This window comes from Chanodichthys erythropterus, chromosome 12 (assembly GCF_024489055.1).
Source record: "Chanodichthys erythropterus isolate Z2021 chromosome 12, ASM2448905v1, whole genome shotgun sequence".
NCBI classification, from domain to species: Eukaryota; Metazoa; Chordata; class Actinopteri; order Cypriniformes; family Xenocyprididae; genus Chanodichthys; species Chanodichthys erythropterus.
Window position 1 is genome coordinate 20,445,292 of NC_090232.1, and position 22,185 is coordinate 20,467,476.

A 22,185-nucleotide genomic window follows, 5' to 3' on the forward strand; every position below is an offset into this window, starting at 1 on the left:
CTGTGATTGGCCAACAGCACTGACAGCTCCCCCGCTGATTGGCCAGGAACAGATGCCCGTCCCCCTTTCAATCCAGCTAGAGGACCATTCATAAACTAAACAATTCCAACACTCACGGCTGAGTCTGGACAACTGCACACTGGCGCACAGTTTTCATGCGCAAACACAAGTGAGAAAGATGATGACATGACGCGCGGACATTTATCCTGCAGCTGATACTGGCTCGGACAACATCTTAAATCCTTAAAACATTTTCAAGTCGAGTTGGGAAAGTCGCACCGCGTTGCATCCATCCGTTTCCTGGTCCAAACTTGACGTCTATCCGCTGTGGGCGCAAACTTCATCACTTCATCTTTTTTTTTTTTCTTTTTGCTGGGAGTTGTGCCTCTGGCTTCACCGGTAAGCATTGGATCCATCGGCGTACTGCGAAACTCCGGTCTACAGTCCGGATCTGTGCCCCAATATGATTGCAACGCAAGCAAAGCTGGTTTACCAGCTCAATAAATATTACAACGAAAGATGCCAGGCGCGCAAAGCGGCCATCGCCAAGACCATACGAGAGGTGTGTAAGGTGGTGTCGGATGTGCTGAAGGAGGTTGAGGTCCAGGAGCCCCGTTTCATCAGCTCCTTGAGCGAGATAGACGCGCGCTATGAGGGCATGGAGGTCATCGCACCCAACGAGTTTGAGGTCGTGCTTTACCTGAACCAGATGGGAGTCTTCAACTTCGTGGATGACGGCTCTCTGCCGGGCTGCGCGGTGCTCAAACTCAGCGACGGCCGAAAGAGGAGCATGTCCCTGTGGGTGGAGTTCATTACCGCCTCCGGTTATCTGTCGGCGCGAAAGATCCGCTCCCGCTTCCAGACGCTGGTGGCCCAGGCCGTGGATAAATGCAGCTACCGGGACGTGGTTAAGATGGTGGCGGACACGAGCGAAGTGAAACTGCGCATTCGGGAGAGGTACGTGGTGCAAATCACTCCGGCCTTCAAGTGCACGGGCATCTGGCCTAGAAGTGCCGCTCAGTGGCCCATGCCTCACATCCCGTGGCCCGGGCCGAACCGGGTAGCGGAAGTGAAAGCGGAGGGTTTTAACCTCCTCTCTAAAGAGTGCTACTCGTTAACGGGGAAACAGAGCTCGGCGGAAAGCGACGCCTGGGTTTTGCAGTTCGCCGAGGCCGAGAACAGGCTTCTGATGTCGGGCTGCAGGAAGAAATGCCTCTCTATTCTAAAGACTCTCCGTGACCGACACCTCGAGCTGCCGGGACAGCCGCTCAATAACTACCACATGAAGACCCTGCTGCTGTACGAGTGTGAGAAACACCCGCGGGAGACTGACTGGGACGAGTCGTGCCTCGGCGACCGTCTGAACGGTATTCTGCTGCAGCTCATCTCCTGTCTGCAGTGCCGTCGGTGCCCACATTACTTCTTACCCAATCTAGACCTGTTTCAGGGTAAACCACACTCAGCCCTGGAGACAGCGGCCAAACAGACCTGGAGACTGGCCAGAGAAATCCTTACCAACGCTAAAAGTTTGGATAAACTGTAAGATGCAAAAGGAGGACATTTTATGGTGAATATTAACGGACGTTTGAGATCACAACACTGAAAGTGGAGAGAATGTGATCGTGGTGCTCTCTGAATAAAATGAAAGATTAAAATAAAACTTAAGATTGCAAAACTTAGCATTTGCTTTTGCCAAGGCTCACACGGGACATTGCAGGAGAGAGAAATGAAGGTACATTTTAAACTAAGTGTAATGATTTTGTTGTTTGTTTGAACTGTTTTCACAAAGTGAAAATTTTATTTAAATATATGCACAAGATCTTTAATTGCGAATTTAAAAATGTAGCGTGCCAAGTTCAATTTTTTTCATGATGTGATCAAAAATTGAAACGTGTAATAAAATCATGACACGATGAAATTTAAACTTGGCATTTGTCATTACTTAAATCCAAAAACAAAAACTCTTGACATTAATGGGACTACGATAGATAAGCTAGACGCATGAATAATTAAGCATATAGTTTTGTGATTTGTCTTCGCTATTTAAACAAAAGCAAAGCTAGAATTAATTAATACAGTGTGTATTTGTGGACTGGTCATTTATTTTAACTCGTAGAAAACGAAACGTAGAAAATACGCGAGGCCTGTTGCTCTGAGATAAAAAGGAGATTTAATATAAATAGACACTAGCGACAAAATAAAGATTAGCAAAATAGACGCTAGCAACAAAATAAAGGTTAGCGTACTTTTAAAAATGGCAATAATGGATAGCACTTTGTGAAACAGCAAAGACCACTCACACTTCTAAATAAAATGTAAAACTAAAACGTAAATAACCGATCTTTCACACACACCAAAAGTACTTAATTTCACTGATTAAAAACCAAATAAGCATCGCATACAATATAAAAATGTTCAAATAAAGACACTGCTTTTTAACATTTTCGAGTGAATTATTATTATTAATAACAAAAATAGGCTAATTCTTGGGAGTCATTTAGCTTACTCTGGAAAACCCCGTTTAAAAAACAAAACAAACAAAAAACTTTATTATTAATTATAAAAACAACAGCAGCTTATTAGAATTAAAACCCTTCTGAAAGAAATACTTAGACAATGTTTTGCTACAAAGAAATAATTACTTTACTAAAACAGATATGCTGTTTTATTCTGGAAAAGTAACCATTTTAGCTCACAATTATGTTACTATAGTAAACAACAACAAATTATTATTAATCTAGCTTTTAAGAAAACAGCTTTATTGAAATCCATATATTTGAAGTACATAAACAGAAAAGGGCACAGTTAAGGAAACACTAAAAGTTGCTATCCTTTGTTGCTCCACAGGCAAACCAAAAGTCCTAGCAAATCAAGCATTCAGAATAATTTATTTCTCTTCAAGCATTCAATAGTGAGGATTTTCGTTGGCACACCTCAGATAAGCCAGTGATGGCAAGTAAAACTTTAATAGCCTTGACCCACATATGTTACAAACAGCTGACACACATGCAACATGCTATGAGGAAAGAGAGCACTGTTTTCTGTCTTTGTGTTATGATTTACGATAATATGACCACAAATAGCCAATACTCACAAACTCTGTGTGGAAAGGTAAACCATAATAATGTTGTGAATGCACATTAAAGGATCTTGGTTATACTACGGCTGGTCACTCCATTTTAGTGTGTACATATCGTGGGACATTTTGGATGAGAAACCCTCTTACCTTGGGATCAATGTTCTTAAAACTTGGGTCTTCTTCATCCACCTCAAAGTATAACTCTAGTGCCGTGATGGACAGTGTGCCTTTAACCACTACAGCGGGTGCAACCAGCTGTGCGGTGGTGCTCAGGTTAACAGGCCCTGCGGATCACAGAAGAGCACAGCGGTTAGTGTGTGTGTGTGTGTGTGTGTGTGTGTGCGCGCGCGCCTCCCCCACCCTCTACAGCCCTTGGCATAGAAAACATTTCAAAGGAGTATGGAGTGTTTACTTGAACACATAAACTCAACAAGGGCGCATACTGACTTCCTGATAGAACATCTTTAACATCTTTAGTTTTAATAAGTTTGGAGCCCAGGGGGGATGGATTCTCCAAAGTAAAGCTACAGTCATTTTAGAATAATAAGGATGAAGTCAAATGATAACTTCAAAAAACACTATAAGACACAATAAAATAAATATTGATTTAGGCTCAATCTATATTTTATTTCATGCGCAATTTTAAATAATAATTCTAATGAAATCTTACCAATGTAAATTAAGTAATGCCATATTGCCTAAAATCATAATATTACAACTTTCTTAATATTACTGTTTAGCAATTAAACCATGAAAAAACAACAATAAAGATTTGTTAAAAGTAAACAAATAATGCATTAATTATTAATTAATTTAACAATTAATTCAAGAACGATTTAATTACAATATATCGCATTAAAAAAAAAAAAATAATTAAACTTAAAAAAAAAAAAAAAAAAGGATTATCCCGTGCACAATGACATATTTAAGCGCTTCATCTGTCATTGAAATGGTATAGTCTAGATGTCAAAAAAGCGCTGAAATCCGCTGTCAATCAGCGCGCATTGATTGCGGGCTTTGGGTTTAATCTGTCATCAATCTTAATTTATGCCAGCATGACAATGTTGAAGGGTCGCTCTGGGGAATTTCTACCTCTCTGAATGCGCAGAGCATCGGATTTGCGCTTGCAAACTGCCGTTGCAGTCAGTACCACCAGAAGCCCATGTTTGATTTCCCCAAGCACCCTTCAATTCACAGACGCATGGCATGATCAGATAAGTTCATCAGCATGTAATACGACTGAGAAATAACACGTTTCCCCCCCGCGAAACCGGAACGTGTTTCAATTAGCCTACACCGGAATCAAACAGCTCGCTAAGTAGATGATCGGCAACGACGCGAATCTCCACGTTAATTTGCACTTTATTTGAGAGAGACAGTCTTTTATTACAGTGCAGACTGACAGCCCGATTCAGATCAAACATATATAAACGCTTTACTGAAGAAATAGACCAGATAAAACCCGATTTATGTTCCGATGAACAGATTATTAGTCTGTGTATTTTTGCGATTTTGAGAGCACCGAGACAAACAACTTAACCACCAAAAAAATACATTTATATAATTGTGTTAAAATAATTAAATAGCCTATCATTGACGCATTTAAAACACTTTTAAAAGTCATTAAAATATTATTTAAAAACATTTTAGAGATCTGTATTATTACTTCATTAAAAAATATAAGATCCAAGTATAAGTGAGGTTTTTAAGAAGAAACAAATTTTCTAAGAAAATGATCTACATAATTTTCTGCTTTTGGCCGACAGCGAGCAGACACACCTAAGTGTGTTGTTTAGCTAGTAATGAATGGAACAAATTACGTTTAAAAATATTTTAATTTATATTTTTGCCCATTTATTTAACCCAGCGAAAAGTGCAAATATTGTGATTATTAGTTGTTTTAAAGAAGGGAATTATACCCTAAGCTCACTGTAGACTCCTGTGGGCCTTCGAGCGCTGTTCAGCCCTCACTCAAATCTAACCCGATCACAGGCCGCTAATGAGAGGACTGCCTCAGATAATGTTGTGATCCCCTCATTAACGGCCGAAGAGATGGGGGTGACACTGCTAGAGCGCAACGGAACAAACTAGAACGCTGCCAATGCCATATTCAACGGAGCTGGCTAAGTGCGCGCGCCTAGAGAGCTTTATTTATTGCGTTCTAAAATATGCTCATGCAGCGCATTTTGTCTCCGACAGGAGCGTTCTAGTTTGTGCGTCGCTAGGCGGCTGTTCTTTACCTGTGAGATTCTCCAACTCTTTCTCCTCCAAGGATGAGAGAGTATCATCGTCCTCCAAGAGCAGCTCACTCTCAGAGTTCTGCTTCCCCAGCACTGAACTCCTGATGGACTGTTTGCCTTTCAGCACGTCCTCCTCTGGAGCTGCACAAAACAAAACATCACATTCCTTCAAGCGTAACCGCGCAAAAACTTTAAACGGCTGTCAGTTTACGTGTACTCAGGTAAGTTGACGCTACCAAAGCTTAGATACAAATATTTTACTATATAGGCAATATGAATATTTGATATTTTATATTAAAATTCCAAACACGGAATAAATACGTTTTAAGTACTGTAATACAATATAGTTGTTTGTCCTAAATGGCCTCAAGTTAACATGACAACAACACCATATAGGCTACTAGCCGCCATTTTAATTTACTTTTTTTGGATCAGATAACATTTTCACTCGCATTATTTTAAAAGTCAGAATATTAAAACATCATATTAACATAATGACGGTAAATCGTCATGGATAATTTTATGGCGTATTTGATTAAAAGAAGTCGACTTGTGAAAATGATGTAGCTGTATGTATTTCAGCAAATCCAGATGGTTATTTAGAATATATATATATATATATATATATATATATATATATATATATATATATATATATATATATATATATATATATATATTTTTTTTTTTTTTTTTTTTTATAATTTAGGGGAAAAAAACACATTCAGCTGACCAAAGTGCGTGTCCATGTCATTATAGGCTTTATGTTTCAATTAGAAAAGAAAATTTACAAAGGATGTGCTTGCTTGTGTTATATAATCAAATAACGAATATTTATAGTCTAAATATCTAATAACAGAGCTACTTGTTAACATTAAAACGTTTTGAATTGCACTTAAACTGCCAGACATATATTCTGCACCATATGCCAAGCTCACCCCTGACAAAAATCAGGAGTGGTCCTGACTGATTTCAACAGCACATGACTTGAGGTTCCGCATAGATTATTTAAGAAAAATGGTAATCTGTAAACATTTACAGAGCACTGCATTCCCAAGTGAGGGGCAAAAATGGGTCTACAGTAGAAACAAAGGCAATCCTTCATCTATGTAAACAGAGAGAGGTGACGGGGCAGTCTCTCATCAGACCGCTTTGGCCTACTGGAGCTACACAGAGTCCAGTCCAGAACTGTGTGGACACACAGCCACGTGACCTCTGCCCCCTCTCTCCAGATACATCACCTGAGGGGGTTTGCATTTGCACTTGAAGCAAAACCCTGAGACAACCCTTTATAAATAGAGCCCTAAACCATTAGAAAAGCAGAGCAAAGAAATCTCTTGTCATGGAAAGTATGCTGGTGCACTGATATTTAGAACGGTCTTCCTGTAATTAACTCTCCCTAGAGAATTTGTAGTTAGCAGCAGTGAAATTACTACCAGCTTCCTAATACATACCACATGCCCGTGTGCTCACAGCAGACAGAGTAGACACGAGGATGTGACAAAAAATGGTGTTACTTCTGTGCATTCAGCCACAATAATATTTAATTATATGTATTTACTATTGTGTCTGAAGCTAGTTGAGATGAAGTCACCTCTTTCTAATGCTTTGTGAGATAATACAGGCCAATCTGCTAAAAATATTGAATACATGTAACCCCAAATAACAAAAACTATAGTATATATTTTTTCAAATCACAAGTTTTAAGGAAACTGTGAGATGTCCAGCTGCATTTTTAATGTAATAACTTGAGTGCTACCAACACTGATGAGAAGCTAAACTTGGAGAGAACAAATATTAGCATGAATACATCAAGACAGTATAAGAATAAAGAAAAACATGACAATTATTTTATAAGATAAGTCTAGAAGGAGCATTTTCTAAAAAAAAAAAAAGTTTACTTTTAGCTTTGGAATTATATGAGACCTCATTATGCATTCTGAACATCTACTTTAATAATACTGTCCAATCAAACTTTGGATCCCTAATAGATTAAAAAAAAGTGTTAAGAAAAACTACAGTGAAGAACAAATTTACCAATGCCCTGAACGAGTCAAAAACCCATGTTGTAAGATTACATTCCGACATCAGCTTTACTTAAATAGCTCATTCATTCCCCTCATTCAGCAAATGCTAATGTAAATACATGCAGTTGCGTTACACTTTTAAGCTCTGTTTCCCTTTTCCGTGCAGGTTCAAATGCTCATTTATATGCGACTACGGAGGCAAAGCAATTAAATTGTCAGAATTAACAAATTTGTTTTTAACACAAGTGCAGCCAGGAGTGAAGTCAGGAGGTGCTTATTGATCACAGGAACAGAGACATTAGTCTTCAGGTATTTACACTCCTTTGAGTCGCCCAACACCGTACCCCCACCTAGTCAAATCAATCCCTAGAAAAGATGGCGCTTTCCAGCCATAAATACATATCTTACCAAACTACCAGCCATCCGCCTTAGGGGTGTAAATCGTACCAATGTTTCCTGGCTGGCGATGAATGATCGCAATTGTGCATGCCAAAAAGGGAAGTTTTGATATGATGATATATTCTGAGTGATGAAAACGAAAATAATTTGTAAGCAAGCCTTTCTATATTCATCAAGTAGAAATGCTGTTTCTTTTAAATACTGAGACTTTTCTGTAATTTGAAAAAAAAAAAAAAAACTATATACAGCTATGCCTTATAAGTCCAAATGTTAAATTATATATATATATATATATATATATATATATATATATATATATATATATATATATATGTGTATGTGTATGTGTGTGTGTGTGTATTTTGTATATACATTATATATATATATATATATATATATATATATATATATATATATATATATATATATATATATATATATATATATATATATATATATACATACATACATACATACATACATACATACATATATATATATATATATATATATATATATATACATACATACATACACACACACACTGTATATATTATCTTACAAACTAAACTAAGTATAGAGCAAAACACCTTTAGTCAACTGCTGAAAATGACAGTAAATTGTTTTAAGTAAATAAATAAATCATGACTTTCTGCCACATGTCATGTGAATAATCACAGCCAGATATGACCCTTGTGCACTGTTTGAAAACTTGAGATCTTGCCCGAGACTTTCATTCCACTTCCGCAACAAATTTAGGGTCAACAGAAAAGACACAAGCTTTCTATGGAGGAGAGGGGCAGACAAACATCAATATTATGAGCATTAATTAACTGCTACAGCATCTTTCTGCTGTCCATTCACTTTCCCCTCTTCCATCTTATTATGAGTTAAGAATCATTTACTTTTTTAAAATACTTAATTATTTATGAAATATGCACTGAGTCATAATAGCTTTTTTTTTGTGATTGTCCTGTATAGGGATTTTAGCTAAAGTTGAAGACAATTAATATATGCACATAAATACTTGATGGATGGATTGATTATTTCCTGCGCTGGATGGACACTGGGGAAGAGTATAATGAAGGGTTTTAAGGCCTTAAAGTTTTAGGTTCCATTTCAAAGATGATTCAAAGTGTTCCTTAAGGAACACTTGAACTTAACCAAGTCAGCAAAAGTTAGCAAAAGAAAAAGGGAAGACTACAGCGAAGAAAACGTAGAGGACGAAGTGAAAAGGGAGAAATCATTGGGTCCCCCTCAGGGCCCTCCATCCAGCTGCATATTATGACCATTAGGGCGGCACATCGGTCTCAGAGGATGCTGGGATTCTGAACACTTATTGCTTTTAGATCACATTCTTATTGACTTCTGTCACATTGGTCGTTTGTCTTGAGGACCTATGTCATTCTAAGGGGGGACTAAGCAGTGACATATTGGAGACATTTTTTTCTCAGAAATGGCCCCGTTTCCGAGGGGTGCAATAGGTTAAGCTGCTCAAGTCCAAGTGAATGGCACTGATTGTAAAGCCTGCTATCTCTCAGTGTGGCTAAAATCTCATCAGAAAAAATATATATTCAGGAGTCTGCAAAACATTTTAACTCTCACATGCTGTATGCATTGCTGCAGTGAATGAAGTGACAGAGGCAGGGCTCCTTTTAAACACAACAAAAAAAAAAAAAAAAAGAGAAAGAGGAATGGATTAAAATCAGCTGCACTTATTTTACAACTTTTAAATACAAGGAGAATGCGATGTACACAGAAGCAATAATAACGACATTAAATGAGGAGAGGGTACACGCTTGTGATAGCATGGTAAACACCAATCTAAAATGAATAACTCATTATGTTCATTATGAATTATAAGATGGATATTTCAAATGAGATGACTTATTAAATAAAGAAAATATGAGAAATATATAACGAATAAATGATGCACATTTCATATAATTGAAGTCATTTCAGGGTGGAAAACAAGAGAATAATTAAAAATGCATTCCTCTATTTTGATGCAAAAGGAAACTACATTTGCAACAATATTATGCCTACATATGCATGTTATCTCTTGATATAACACATTATAAAGTTGTATAAAAGCATTATGCATGCATTATAACGCATTAAGAATACTCTTATGATGCATTATAAAAGCAGGCTTCGTCTGGTGTTATAATGCATTGTACTCTTAAAAGTTACCACAAATATGTAAGTATTATAATGTATTGTAACCGCTGTTATGATTATTTATCAGATGAAACAACATATAAGGTTGTTTATAAGGTATAAAGAATACCATTATAAATACAGGCTTCAGAAAGTGTTACCAAAGTTTTTTTTCTTGCTAATTTTTCCCTTGCTGTGATGTAAACTGTAGCTGTAATGATTCTCAGATTTTATGGTGCATTTTACAAGTGGATACTGTCTGCGACAGAATTTATAAAAAAAAATAAAAAAAGTGCACACACCAGTGTTGGGGAGTCACTAACTACACCTGGTGATGTTACTAACTAGCTAGATTCGTAACAGTATAGCTTTTCCAGTAACAAGTTATACTTTATTTTGAACCAGTAAAAATAGTTCACTTATTCAAATCTGCATAAAAGTAATACAATTATTTAGTTAAAAGGTGCTGCTTATTGAGGTGTTTTAAAATAATTTTGGTACACACAAACACATGATATATGATATGAAATGATATATGATATGATAAGATGATATATGATATGATAAGATATGAAATGATATGATACGATGATATATGATATGATAAGTATAACAGTATATTTCTCAAAAATATCCTTTTTTTGAACCAGAGAAATACAGCTCTGAATGAAATAAAATGTACATAATCTCATACTTACGTATTTTAGGACATTGCCCCCTTAAATAGCTTAAACATAGTTAATTATTTTATAAACTACAAACCACTACTCTTTTGAAATAGTTAACTCCTTTAAAAGATGAGTAGCTTGTAACACTGCTGCATACACATTAACCCAAACACAAAGCTCTTTGCCACTAGCTCTCCCATTAACTTCACAACTTCACTTACCTATAATACCAGCAGCTGTCATGCATGGGAAGGAAGGAACACATAGTGACAATTTAAGAACGATTAGCGATACTTAAATATCCAAGCTAATGAAAGGAAATGCACGTTAAATAAACAAATTAGCAGCAAATTACTGTCATTACATTATTTGAGAGACAAAAGCCTCAGGACAGAGAGAATGTAATGTAATTTTGGACTATAAAGGTTTTACGGTGACTTTAGCTTTAAATTTTACAGCCGTGTACCTGTTATCACGGGTTAAAGCATTACAGCTCGACAGACTAGGCTGGGTTTGTATGTGAAAGAGTGTAAGCGCATGATACTATGTGACTATGCATTACCCACCATGCTCTGCTGCAGCCTTGAGCGTGGCCTCAGAGTGTGTGGACCCAAACGGGTTCCTGATGAAGCGCCGACGTCTCCTCAGGTCATCCTCCCAGTAGTCCAGGCGCCAGAACTCCCGCGGTCTGCTGCCGAGAGGAAGAGAGAGAGGGAAAGAAAGAAAGAGAGAAAAAGAGAAAGAGAGAGAGAAAGAGAGTGAGAGAGAAAGAGAGAGAGGCAGACACATATGTTAGCAATTAGCCGATGCAGTGAGAAGTGGCACAGGCAGAGCTGCATAATACAGGCCTTGTTTTGCTGCAACGTTCTTCAGTGCAAAGTGCACAAACTGGAGAATGGCCAAGATTAGATACTAATAAATGTGGTAATATTAAAATATAGCTGGATTGTGAAAATATTTTTTGCCAAATAGCAAAAAATTTTATTCTTCATTCAGTTCTAAGAGATTGTTTTAAGGGTTGTTTCGATTTTCAAACTGTACATATTAAAAGAACATGAATCGTTTTAATGTACAGCATTTTATTAAATATCTAAATCTTTAAATATTAAATCTTTTTCATCAACTACTTAGCTTTTTCTATTTTTGTGTATTTTTGATGTAAAAGTATTTTGATTTAAAATAAAAAAAAAATCATGATGTAAGACAACAAAACAAATTGTAAAATAATATAATCAAAATAATAATAACAATTTTAACCAAGAGACAATTATTCATTATATTATTAGTAGTTTAATATAAATATATGTATATAAACACAATTTTCCAGAAAAAACATTTCAAAAGAACTCCATTGTATATTAAATAATAAAAAATATATATTATTTACAATTAGGAAAACATCTGAATGTAAAAACTTAGTGGAACATAGTGTTTGTGTGTGTGTGTGTGTGTGTGTGTGTGTGTGTGTGTGTGTGTGTGTGTGTGTGTGTGTGTGTGTGTGTGTGTGTGTGTGCGTGTGCGTGTGCGTGTGCGCATATAAATAAAAAAAATTGTACACGCACACACACACACACACACACACACACACACACACACACACACACACACTCACACACAAGCCTATAGCAGTGGAAAAAACGACACATGTGTGTTCTAATTTTAGAAATCACACATCCACAGAACTCCAGAAATGTTTGTCCTTGGGAGTAACACCGAAGAGGAAGCCCAGATTTTTGCAGCACCTCAAGAAGGTGAGATGAGAGCTAAATACATCACAATGAGAATCAGCCTGCTGACGCAGCAATCCAGCACACACACACACACGCTAGTGCTGTGTTTCCAGGCTCATTTCTGAGCCCAGCAGGACACCTTATAGCAGGACTGCAGAGAAGAGGGAGCACATTTGACTCAATGTCCTTTGCCTTCAGCCATGTTTCTCTCCAATTTGCACCTCTTACCACTGTAAAGAAAACTCCAGTTCATCCCCCCTATTTCTTTCTTTCTCTCTCTCTCTCTCTCTCTCTCTCTCTCTCTCTCTCTCTCTCTCTTTCTTTCTCTTTCTTTCTTTCTTTCTTTCTTTCTTTCTTTCTTTCTTTCTTTCTTTCTTTCATCTATCATCTCCTTTTGTGTTTTCTCTCCGTGTGTGTGAATAGGTTCACTTTTAATGAAGGTACAGTCAGGCGAACAGTTATAACATATTACCCCATTTAGATTCAAAGGACTTTAATTAAAATAATCTCTTCAAATATTCATTATGTTTAGCCCCTGAGGTACAAGGAAATACATTTCCCACACCATAAATGAGTTTAATCTTCAAAAGCTTGTTTAATTTGAAATAGAAAGAACTAATTTCAGGTTAGGGGAGGGAAGAGTGTAATTTGTTGAATCAAATTAAATTCCCTTTTCTGCTGTAATGCACAACAGCATGATAAATTAATTACACGCATGTACACAAAAGAGAAAAAAAAAAAAAAAACGATATGTGATTTTCAAGGTAGAATATAATAAAATAATGCTACTGTGAATTTTATTGGGCTCAAAAACGAAGATCAATGATCATATGCACAATCACAGATCCCAGAGCGGGCTGGTTGGATCCTCAAAGATCCAGTGAGCGAGAGGGGCTTGGTGGGGGGACGACAGCAAATGGCTTTAGCAGTGGCTCTGTAGCCGTCCTCCGGCTGATTTACTATAGGAGCGGTGAAATATAACTTTCTAAGTCCATTCTGTTCTGTGGAAGTGAGAATAAGTTTTATCGTGCAACAGGGCCTCCACACCCAGGCCAAATAAATCAGGATAACGGCCACTTAAGAGCCCTCCCCAGTGCTCACCTTCTTTTTTATGCCCGCATACTTTAACAATCGCCAGAAAACAAGCTATTATGACCTAAAATACCATAGAGGTGGGGAAAAAAAGAAAGAGAGAAGGAAAGCATTGAAAGAAGGAGTTCAGAAAATAGATAAATCAAAAGAGTGTTACTGCAAGTCTTCTCAGAATTAATGATTCTAGGAGAAATAAAAACAGGGAGAAATACTTCTGGAAATAGTTATGACATGCAAAATACACATTTTAAAATCCCACTTAAAATGACTTCTTAGGCGTATGGGTCCAAGAAGGTTTGGGGTACCCGAGCGGTGCAGGTTTTTCTCAAAAGTGTGATCGATTCGCTCCACTGCAAGAGGCTCAAAACAAATCCTATCTCGTAAAACTGAAGAGAGCACTCAAAACACGAAAATAAGTACAATTCTACACTTCGATAGAAAAGCTCACCGGCTCGCCTAATAAGAGACATTAATAACTGATTTATTTAAGACGGGAAAAGAAGATGTATAATGGAAAAGAAGATGTATAATGTAACAGGAGATGTGAGTTTTCCAGGAGAAGCACAGCTCCTTAGAGAACATTTACGGCTCAGGCAGACAGCGGTGCCTTTCTCTTAAATGTTTCAAAGGAAATGTTTACACACAGACAAAGAAAGAAAAAAGATGAAAAAAGAAGTCCTTAGAGTTACAACTGATATGCAAAGAATGATGACCTAGCAAGTACATGCACAAAACACCCAGAAAATGCTATAAAAATATTGCATGACTCCAGTCTCAATGGTTCACCTCATCACTAATGAATGAGACTGAAGAACAAATAGCAGCAATAAAAGCATATAACAGCAATGCCATAAGGCCTGAACATCCCCGCCTTAAAGGTGTATCCAACTGACATGCTTTTCTCTATTCAGACCATTAATTCTCTTCAGGTGAAACTAAATATATACTATGTTCCTACTTTGCAGTCACTTGTTTCCCAGTGTGATGCAATAATGTGTTGGCCTATTATTTCTATTATTCTAAACAGTTAATCTAATAATAACTATTAAACTATTAACTACTATAAAGTCAGTCATTTGCTTCATTCCTGAATGAAGCAATTTGAACAAATCGGATGAATGAATGACTTACTCATTAAGAGAGTGACTTACCGACACCCTCTTCATTTCATATTTAAAGTATCATTTCATTTTTTTTTAAATATTCAAAATATGTTATAAACAATCTCATAGCATTATTTCTGCAATGTGTAATTGCATTGTAAATTCACCTAAATACTACTTTAAGCCGGGTGCACACTGCAATTTTGGCCACAATTTGGTCATCTGAGACAAATTTTGAAAATCCTAAAAGATTCCTCTGATCCTAGGCTAAAATCTGTAGTCTTTGATCGTTAGTTTGACATGTGCACCAACAGCTGATTAAAATTTCAAATTTTCCCTCTGAAATTCTGGCAGTGACAAGATTTGGCACGCAATCCTGCAGTGTGACTTATACACTTGTTTCCCATTGTGATGCAATCATGTGTGTTTAAGGTCAGGAATCGGATACTTGTTATACAATTAAAATTTAAATTCCACTTATCGATTCCTGTGTGCACATTCTAATGTGGTTTTAAACCACTCAAGTGCAAGAAGACACAAAAGAGAACTCAATTCGGTATGCACATGTTGTTTTCTGTGCTGGGCACATCCAGAGTGTGTGCACAAAAAAACGGCCTCTCATATAGTGCATAAATACTGAATTGAGTTGTCTTTTGTTTCTTCTTGCACTTGAATTTGGAACACAATTGGAATCGAAATTGCTAGAATTCAAATGATACCAACCCTACTAATCACTAGCATATAGGCAAAGGTTCAACTTCACTTAGTTGTTAACCTGGAATTTAGTTATTAAATGTGATTTAAAAAAAATAATAAATTTATATTATGAATCACAATGTGGAAGCTGACATTATTGAGTATGTGACTATATTGCAAAAAAAAAAAAAAAAAAAAAAAAAACATGCCTTGAGAGTTCTTGCTTTCACTGCATGATGTAACCTAGTAGAAAGCAGTTATGATGCCCCCATATGAGTTTCTGTCTTATATTTCTATATGATATAGCCAAGCAATATCACAGCAATCATGCTGTTTTTTTTTTGTGATTACTGATTTTGTACAGTTTAATAAACTTGAATTCAATATTGTTTAACAACAAATAAACATACAATAAACTAATACTGAGTTATTGTCAATATATTCTGTTTTTGCTCTCTTTTGCCAACAAATATAGTTCCAAACACAGCCGCAACAGGACCATTGTGTGTCCCCGATCAACACAAAGTGGTGTTTTGTTCCTGAACGAAACAGTGTTTTTTAATGAATCAATAAGTCAATGATCCATTCAATGAAGTCACTTGCTTCATTCATGAATGAATCAGCCATTTGAACAAATCGGATGAATGAATGACTCACTCATTAAAGGGTTAGTTCACCCAAAAATAAAAATTATGTCATTAATTACTCACCCTTATGTCGCTCCAAACCCGCAAGACCATCATTTATCTTCGGAACACAAATTAATAAAAAAAAAAAAAAAAAAAAAAAAATATATATATATATATATATATATATATATATATATATATATATATATATATATATATATATATATATATATATATATATATATATATATATATATATATATATATATATATATATATATATATAAATAAAATCGGTGCGCCATCAGGCCTCCAATAGACTGCAACACAATTACCACTTTAAAGGCCCAGAAAGGTATTAAAAGACATTGTTAAAATAGTCCATGTGTCTACAGTGGTTCAACTTATTGTTATGAAGCGATGAGAACACTATTTGTGCGCAAAAATCAAACAAAAATAACGACTTTATTCAACAATTTCTTCTCTTCCATGCCAGTCTCCTACGCAGTTCACGTAGTAAACAGTGCAGTGCTTCCAGGTTCTATGTCAGAACATTTAATTTCATATTTAAAGCAGCATTTAATTTTGTTTTAAATATTCAAAACATGTTTTAAACATTAATCTTATAGCATTATTTATAATATTGTAATTGCATTGTAAATTCATCTAAATACTTCTGCATAATACTTTTGCGACTTCTGCAGTGCAAAAATGAATATTGCTGGTTCTCATTTAATTTGATTGGTAACCTATAGTGTGTTTAAAATTGAATTTATTGATTAAATGTAAGAATCAAAGAAAAATTGCCCTTATAAAGGTAAAATGCCCCTGGCAATCAATTTAAGGTAGCAAATATGACACCTTATTAAAGTTAATTTCTGTCACTGCTGTGACATAACTACCACACAGAATATGAAAAATATGAAAAGCTTTGGGAGTCAGCTGTCCAAAATAGTCATAAATCAGTCAAGGCACCAGCACAAAAATCTGTTGTCATCGACAAAATCTCAGATAATATACATTTTTTGTCGCCTTATTGGAAAGTGAGAAAAATGACAAGTCAAATATGAAAAATATTAAAGTCAATATTCAAATGCTTTAAAAATATGCTGCAATTTACTACAGTGCTCTTAGGGTAACAAAAAATTGTGCAAATGAGCGAGAAGCTGTTTCCTTTTAGCTGTGGGAACAATAGTAATTTATATTATTAGAATTTATATAATTTACCTACATGTTATAGTGAATAATTGTGCTCAGGAATTATTACAAATATACACAATATTCACAATCCCATGCCAAAATTCAGGCCTGACTGATTCTGCAGTGCAGCAGACACATATCCATTATACAAAAGGAAGAAAACAGTGGTAGGAGAGAGAGAGACAGAAAGTTGGGTTCACTCCATATTGTCCCGTCTGTCTGAGAACAGATTTCCCCTCTATCTAGCAGTAGCAGCGAGGTGTTTGCATGTGATAGTTTCCTCCATCTAAATAGCCACTCCATCATTCTTGGCTTCCAGTGTTCATTAATTAAAATGATTACCGAAGGCACAGAGACAATCCAAGGAGCTCCTATCCTGTCAGTCTCAGAGAGCAGAGATACAGAGAGGATCAATCTGTCTGCAATACAACACCACGCCGGCCACTGCAATTAGTCGAGCAGCAGGAAACACATTCACAGCCTCCACTGCCGCCCCAACACTGTGACAATAGAGCCCTAATGAAGGCAAAGGAAGTGTGTGCATGTGTGTAATCCAACCGCCATCAATCCCAGCAGCAGAATCAGCTGCACATTCCACGCAGCAAGTGTTTTCACAGCATTAATGAATTATTCATCCATCCTCCCCATCCATCCATCCATCGCTCCTTCCAAAGGGGGTTTCTAACAGGAATTACGGCAGCGCCTTCTCAAGGCAACGACAATTACAAAACACAATAGGCCTCTAGAACCAGGCACGTATCTGCACCGCACGGGCGCAATTAGTAATTAGTACGCTCGTAAAACAACCATGACGGAAACAGACCCGTAAATGGCAGCGGGGAGTTGAAATTGTCTTATTGCATATGCCGAAAGCAACACTTGAGACCCTTCTCCAAATGTGCTTAATGTAAACCACATTTGGCGAGAATTTAACACAAGCAGGGACTTTTATAAGCGCCTGTTAGGTGCAATTGAAGTCTTTCTTCTCACCCAGAACCAGAGTAAGTGCTGGATCGCTTGCTGAAAATCTGAACTGGTTTACCAACAGAGATGATTAACAGGGGGCTAATCGTAATGCAGTTTAATACAGATGGTGACCCATTGAGTTAATGAATAAGGGAAATAGATCGGAGAGCAAGCAGTAAACAGTGGGACAGAGAGAATCAACAGAGAAGAGGGTCATGTTTTATAATCTCCTCTTTAAAGCTTCAATTGCACTCCTAAATTGTAGGTTTGCATAAAACAAGCCACACTTCAAGTCTACTTGACTCAAGGGAGGTGTCATAATAAACAAAGCATTTAATTGGGCCATGTGTTGAGAATTTCAGTGTGTGTGTGTGTGCGTGTGGGATTAATGAGGTGTTTTTTTGGAAGTTGCTGGAACAGAGAGGCTGGCTTGTGCCGCCACACTTCAGAAAGGCATCAGTCTCACACTCGAGCAGCATTATAACAGCCTGCGAGGGTATCACTGCAAACACAGGCTCTAAATTACACACAGGAACAAGTAAACCACATATGCCCACTCAAGAACAACAGGCCTGGAGGCTTGAGAATACTTTTTCAGCACATGGCTAAGAACTCAACCTTGCCAGGTCTTTTTATGGTATTGTACACACACATCACAGTATTTGTTGAGAAAAAAAGAATGATAATGGTGCATTATCCTTACATAGATTGTATAAGCTTCTTGAATGTAAAAGAATTGAAACAGAGTGGAAGAAACAATGCATATTTTGGGATGAAAATGACTCTCAAAAATGGCACTGATTACATGCTTGACAGTGAATAATGAAATTTAGACTCCAGATCACCTTCCACACATCCAGACATTCTTCAAAGTGTCATTTCTCTATGAGGTCCATGCTGCTTATCTTTACTGGAAAAGCATCCAGACGCTCGATTACAAAATTCTGCTTTTGTCAGTGTGCCTGTGAAAGTTTGACTGCACTCCTGTGATATCATATTGTTATTTTTTTGACAATGACAAATGATTGCCATCTATCAGCATGGAGAAAAACACATCAAACTCTAATCTACTGGTACCTGTGTGGCCTGTTTATGAGTTTAAACCCATTAAAAAATATTGAAAGCTGCCGCAGGATGCAACATCATTTACACAAAGGGCAAAGTGATCCTGCAAGAGTGATGATGGTTTCTTAACCGGCTATCCATTCAAAAGCTATACATATGTGCAGGCGTGTGTATTCTGGGCAGATATTACATTGGAGTTCATTTCTGGCATGGAGATTATGTAAATGACAATGACGTGACCTTTAGCATAACAAACGGGCCAGATGGAGCACAAGTTTAATACATCACTCCTGGACGGGGCATTTTAGAGACAACTCGCAGTCATTTATAACCTTTTCCTGTGGATTAATGCAGTTACAGTCAGTGTGAACACATCTCTCTTTGTGCCTTTTTCATTAATGCCTGCGATTGCCACTGCTTAAATTGCTCTGTATCGCTGAGATTATTTCATACGATTTGCATAAGCTATGTGTTTATGAAAACTGAATGGATGAATTGAGTATTTGTCATGCAGAAGAAGGGCAAGTGCATGGTCTCTCCGTCAAAGTGCTGGCAATTGGTAGTTGTGTGGCTGCCTGGAGTCTCAAATTAAACAGAGAGAGGAAATCAGATTGACTGTGTCTGATTAAGGTGGCAATGTCTATGCAGAGGCAAGGGAAATGATCTGTGTTCCTCTGTGGCACTGATGTTGACTTTGTGCAGTGTATGCTAATGTCTCTTCTAAAGGTAGACAAGGTCAAGAGCAGCACATGATAATGACATCAATGACAGAGCATCTGTGCTACATGTTAAGTGAGAACAAATGGCTTTTCTCTGCATTTTACTGGTTTGTATTTATTAATCTATTGCTTACTATGTGGTCTTTTAATTTGCATTTAATACATTCATGAGGGCCCAAACCTCTTTTCACAATACTTTTCCTGGTAACACTTTAGTTTAGGGTCCAATTCTCACTATTAAACTAGTTGCATATATTCCTAGTATATTGGCCGTTTATTAGTACCAATAAAAATGAGTACACATATTAATGCCTTATTCTGCATGACTATATTCTATATTCTTAACCCTACCCAATACCTAAACTTAACAACTACCTTACTACTATTAATAAGCAGTATATTAGGTTTTTATTGAGGGGAAAGTCATAGTTAATAGTTTATATGCGTTCTCAATACTAAACTGTTACCAATCATACTAAAAATACATTTGAGTGTGTTGAAAGTTAAGTTCTAAAGTTACTCTGTTAGCTCAGTGGTTGCTTTGAGACACTTTTTGTACATTGCAGTATGCTAGATCAATATTAGAATATCATATCAATAAAAGCTGGATGATTAAAATTGCAGATTTATCTGGATTTAAACATAATTGGAAACATTTAGGATAATGTAAGTACACAAGTCAACAAAATACATAATATTGTTCTAGTGTGTTTTGGATATTTTAATCCAAAAATCTTACATATTATGCCTTTAAGTGATAGTAAACAGTTATAGGAGAAAATCATATTTGGATCTGTACATTAGTTTTTAAAGTGACAGTAGCCTAAACCTGAGTCCTAAATGTTAATTCAAACAACAAAAGACAAAGAGAGTGCTTTTGACTTAATAACTATAGTAGCTTTAATAAAGGTTTATACATGGAAGACTGTTATTTTACATTTGATTACTTTATTCAATTTCTGTAGGTAGCATTTCTTACCTGAATACTACTGTTAGACCTACTTGTCAAACTCAAAGCACTGTTTATTTCAACTGTATCTTCGTTCTATTGTATTTATTTTTTCTTATTTTTGTTTTTTTTTACAGACTGCTACATGTTGGTCTGCTAAATCGATTGTAGATTTAGTTGACTAAAATCTTGTGATATTTAGTTGACTAAAACTAGACTAAAACTAAAACAATTCCGATGACTAAAATAAGACAAACTAAATGGCATTTTAGTCAAAAGACTATGACAACAACTAACCAGTAGAACAGCATACCATTCAAAGGTTTGCAGTCTTTCTTTGGGGTCTTTCAAAAAAATGGTACGAATAAAGTAATATTGTCAAATATTATTACAATTTTTAAAAAAATTCTAATTATCTATTTTAAATATTTTAACATTAAAATGTATGTCAGAGAAGTCAGAAGAGTGTACTGTGACAAAAAAAGAGGCAATGTCAGAGAAGGAGGGAAGAAAAGAGGGAGACCAGAGGATGAAAGAAGAAAGAGGAAGAAAGTGAGAGAGAAATATGGGTGAGATGGGTAACGGATGTCCCATCGTACTCTAGGGCGGGAGTGAGAATTTTATGTCTCTCTCTTTCTGCTTTCGCTGCAAAAGCAAACTGCTGGGTCACAAAGATAAAGGAGATTTTTTGGTAAATGGTGAAAGTGTTGAAATAAATGACCCGACTGGAGCTGCGTGTAATTACTGTGGCCCAGAGAGTAACAATCTATCACAGTGGTGAGGGGGTGACAGAGTGCTAAGGGGTTAGTCAAAGGAGATAGCCTCTGACTAACTACTGGACCCCAGCAATCGATACTTTCCTGATGTTGTTCCCTGGGAGAGAGTGAGACAGAAAGAAGGAGAGGGGGAGAAAAGCCCTTAAAAACTTCCCAAATGGCTTTTCATTCAAATATTGATCAGGGCCTCCTATCGTGACCTTGCTCTGTCACGGCAGTATACTTTCTTAAGGGCATTTGAAACTCATAAATCTGAGTTGTTACAGAGGAAAAGTGCACGTTGTGTTGTGTGTAATGGCTCTTGCTGCAGCAGAGGCCCATTCAGTACTTTATGTAGGGACATTCTATTATAAGGCCTCCTCGGAGAGGAGGACGGTGGGAAGGGATGAGGGACAGATTAGAGCCCCCCTGAGTGTCCAGCATCACTGTCTCAACAACCAACAATTGTGGTCTAAAGGTGAGGACAAAATATACAGTATAGAGAAGCGAGGGAATACACACAAGCATTTTGGCACAGCAGATTTCTTTTTTCTTCACTCCTGAATATTTCTTTAAAGCAGTATGTATTTCTTTGATTTGCAAGAACGTCTAAAATGACTGGATGTTAAAGTTTTATTCAGTAATCCTAAAATGGCCTGGACAATATTATCCGCAGACTAGATATTTAGTAGCACAACTTTTAGACAA

General features: G+C 36.7%; 2 protein-coding genes across 7 annotated transcripts in view; one reads left to right on the plus strand and one right to left on the minus strand.

Moving 5' to 3' along the window:
- lrba (LPS-responsive vesicle trafficking, beach and anchor containing) overlaps window positions 1-22,185 on the minus strand; it is a 276,852-nt gene that overhangs the window by 98,434 nt on the left and 156,233 nt on the right. For 4 of the 6 annotated variants that reach the window (XM_067404564.1, XM_067404567.1, XM_067404563.1 and 1 more), the window contains 3 exons: window positions 11,140-11,264; window positions 5,320-5,460; window positions 3,227-3,363 (listed from right to left, as the gene is read on the minus strand). In XM_067404564.1, the coding sequence (XP_067260665.1) occupies window positions 3,227-3,363; window positions 5,320-5,460; window positions 11,140-11,264 (403 nt within the window). The remainder of the gene's footprint in view (window positions 1-3,226; window positions 3,364-5,319; window positions 5,461-11,139; window positions 11,265-22,185) is intronic. The other 2 variants (XM_067404565.1, XM_067404569.1) reach the window with 1 other exon arrangement.
- On the plus strand, window positions 273-1,980 carry mab21l2 (mab-21-like 2). The gene has a single exon (XM_067404791.1). It carries the CDS (start codon window positions 464-466, stop codon window positions 1,541-1,543), a length of 1,080 nt encoding a protein of 359 aa, XP_067260892.1. The 5' UTR covers window positions 273-463; the 3' UTR covers window positions 1,544-1,980.

Excerpts from the sequence above, each read along its gene's own strand:
- mab21l2 (XM_067404791.1), top strand. The coding sequence starts at position 464 with ATGATTGCAACGCAAGCAAAGCTGGTTTACCAGCTCAATAAATATTAC.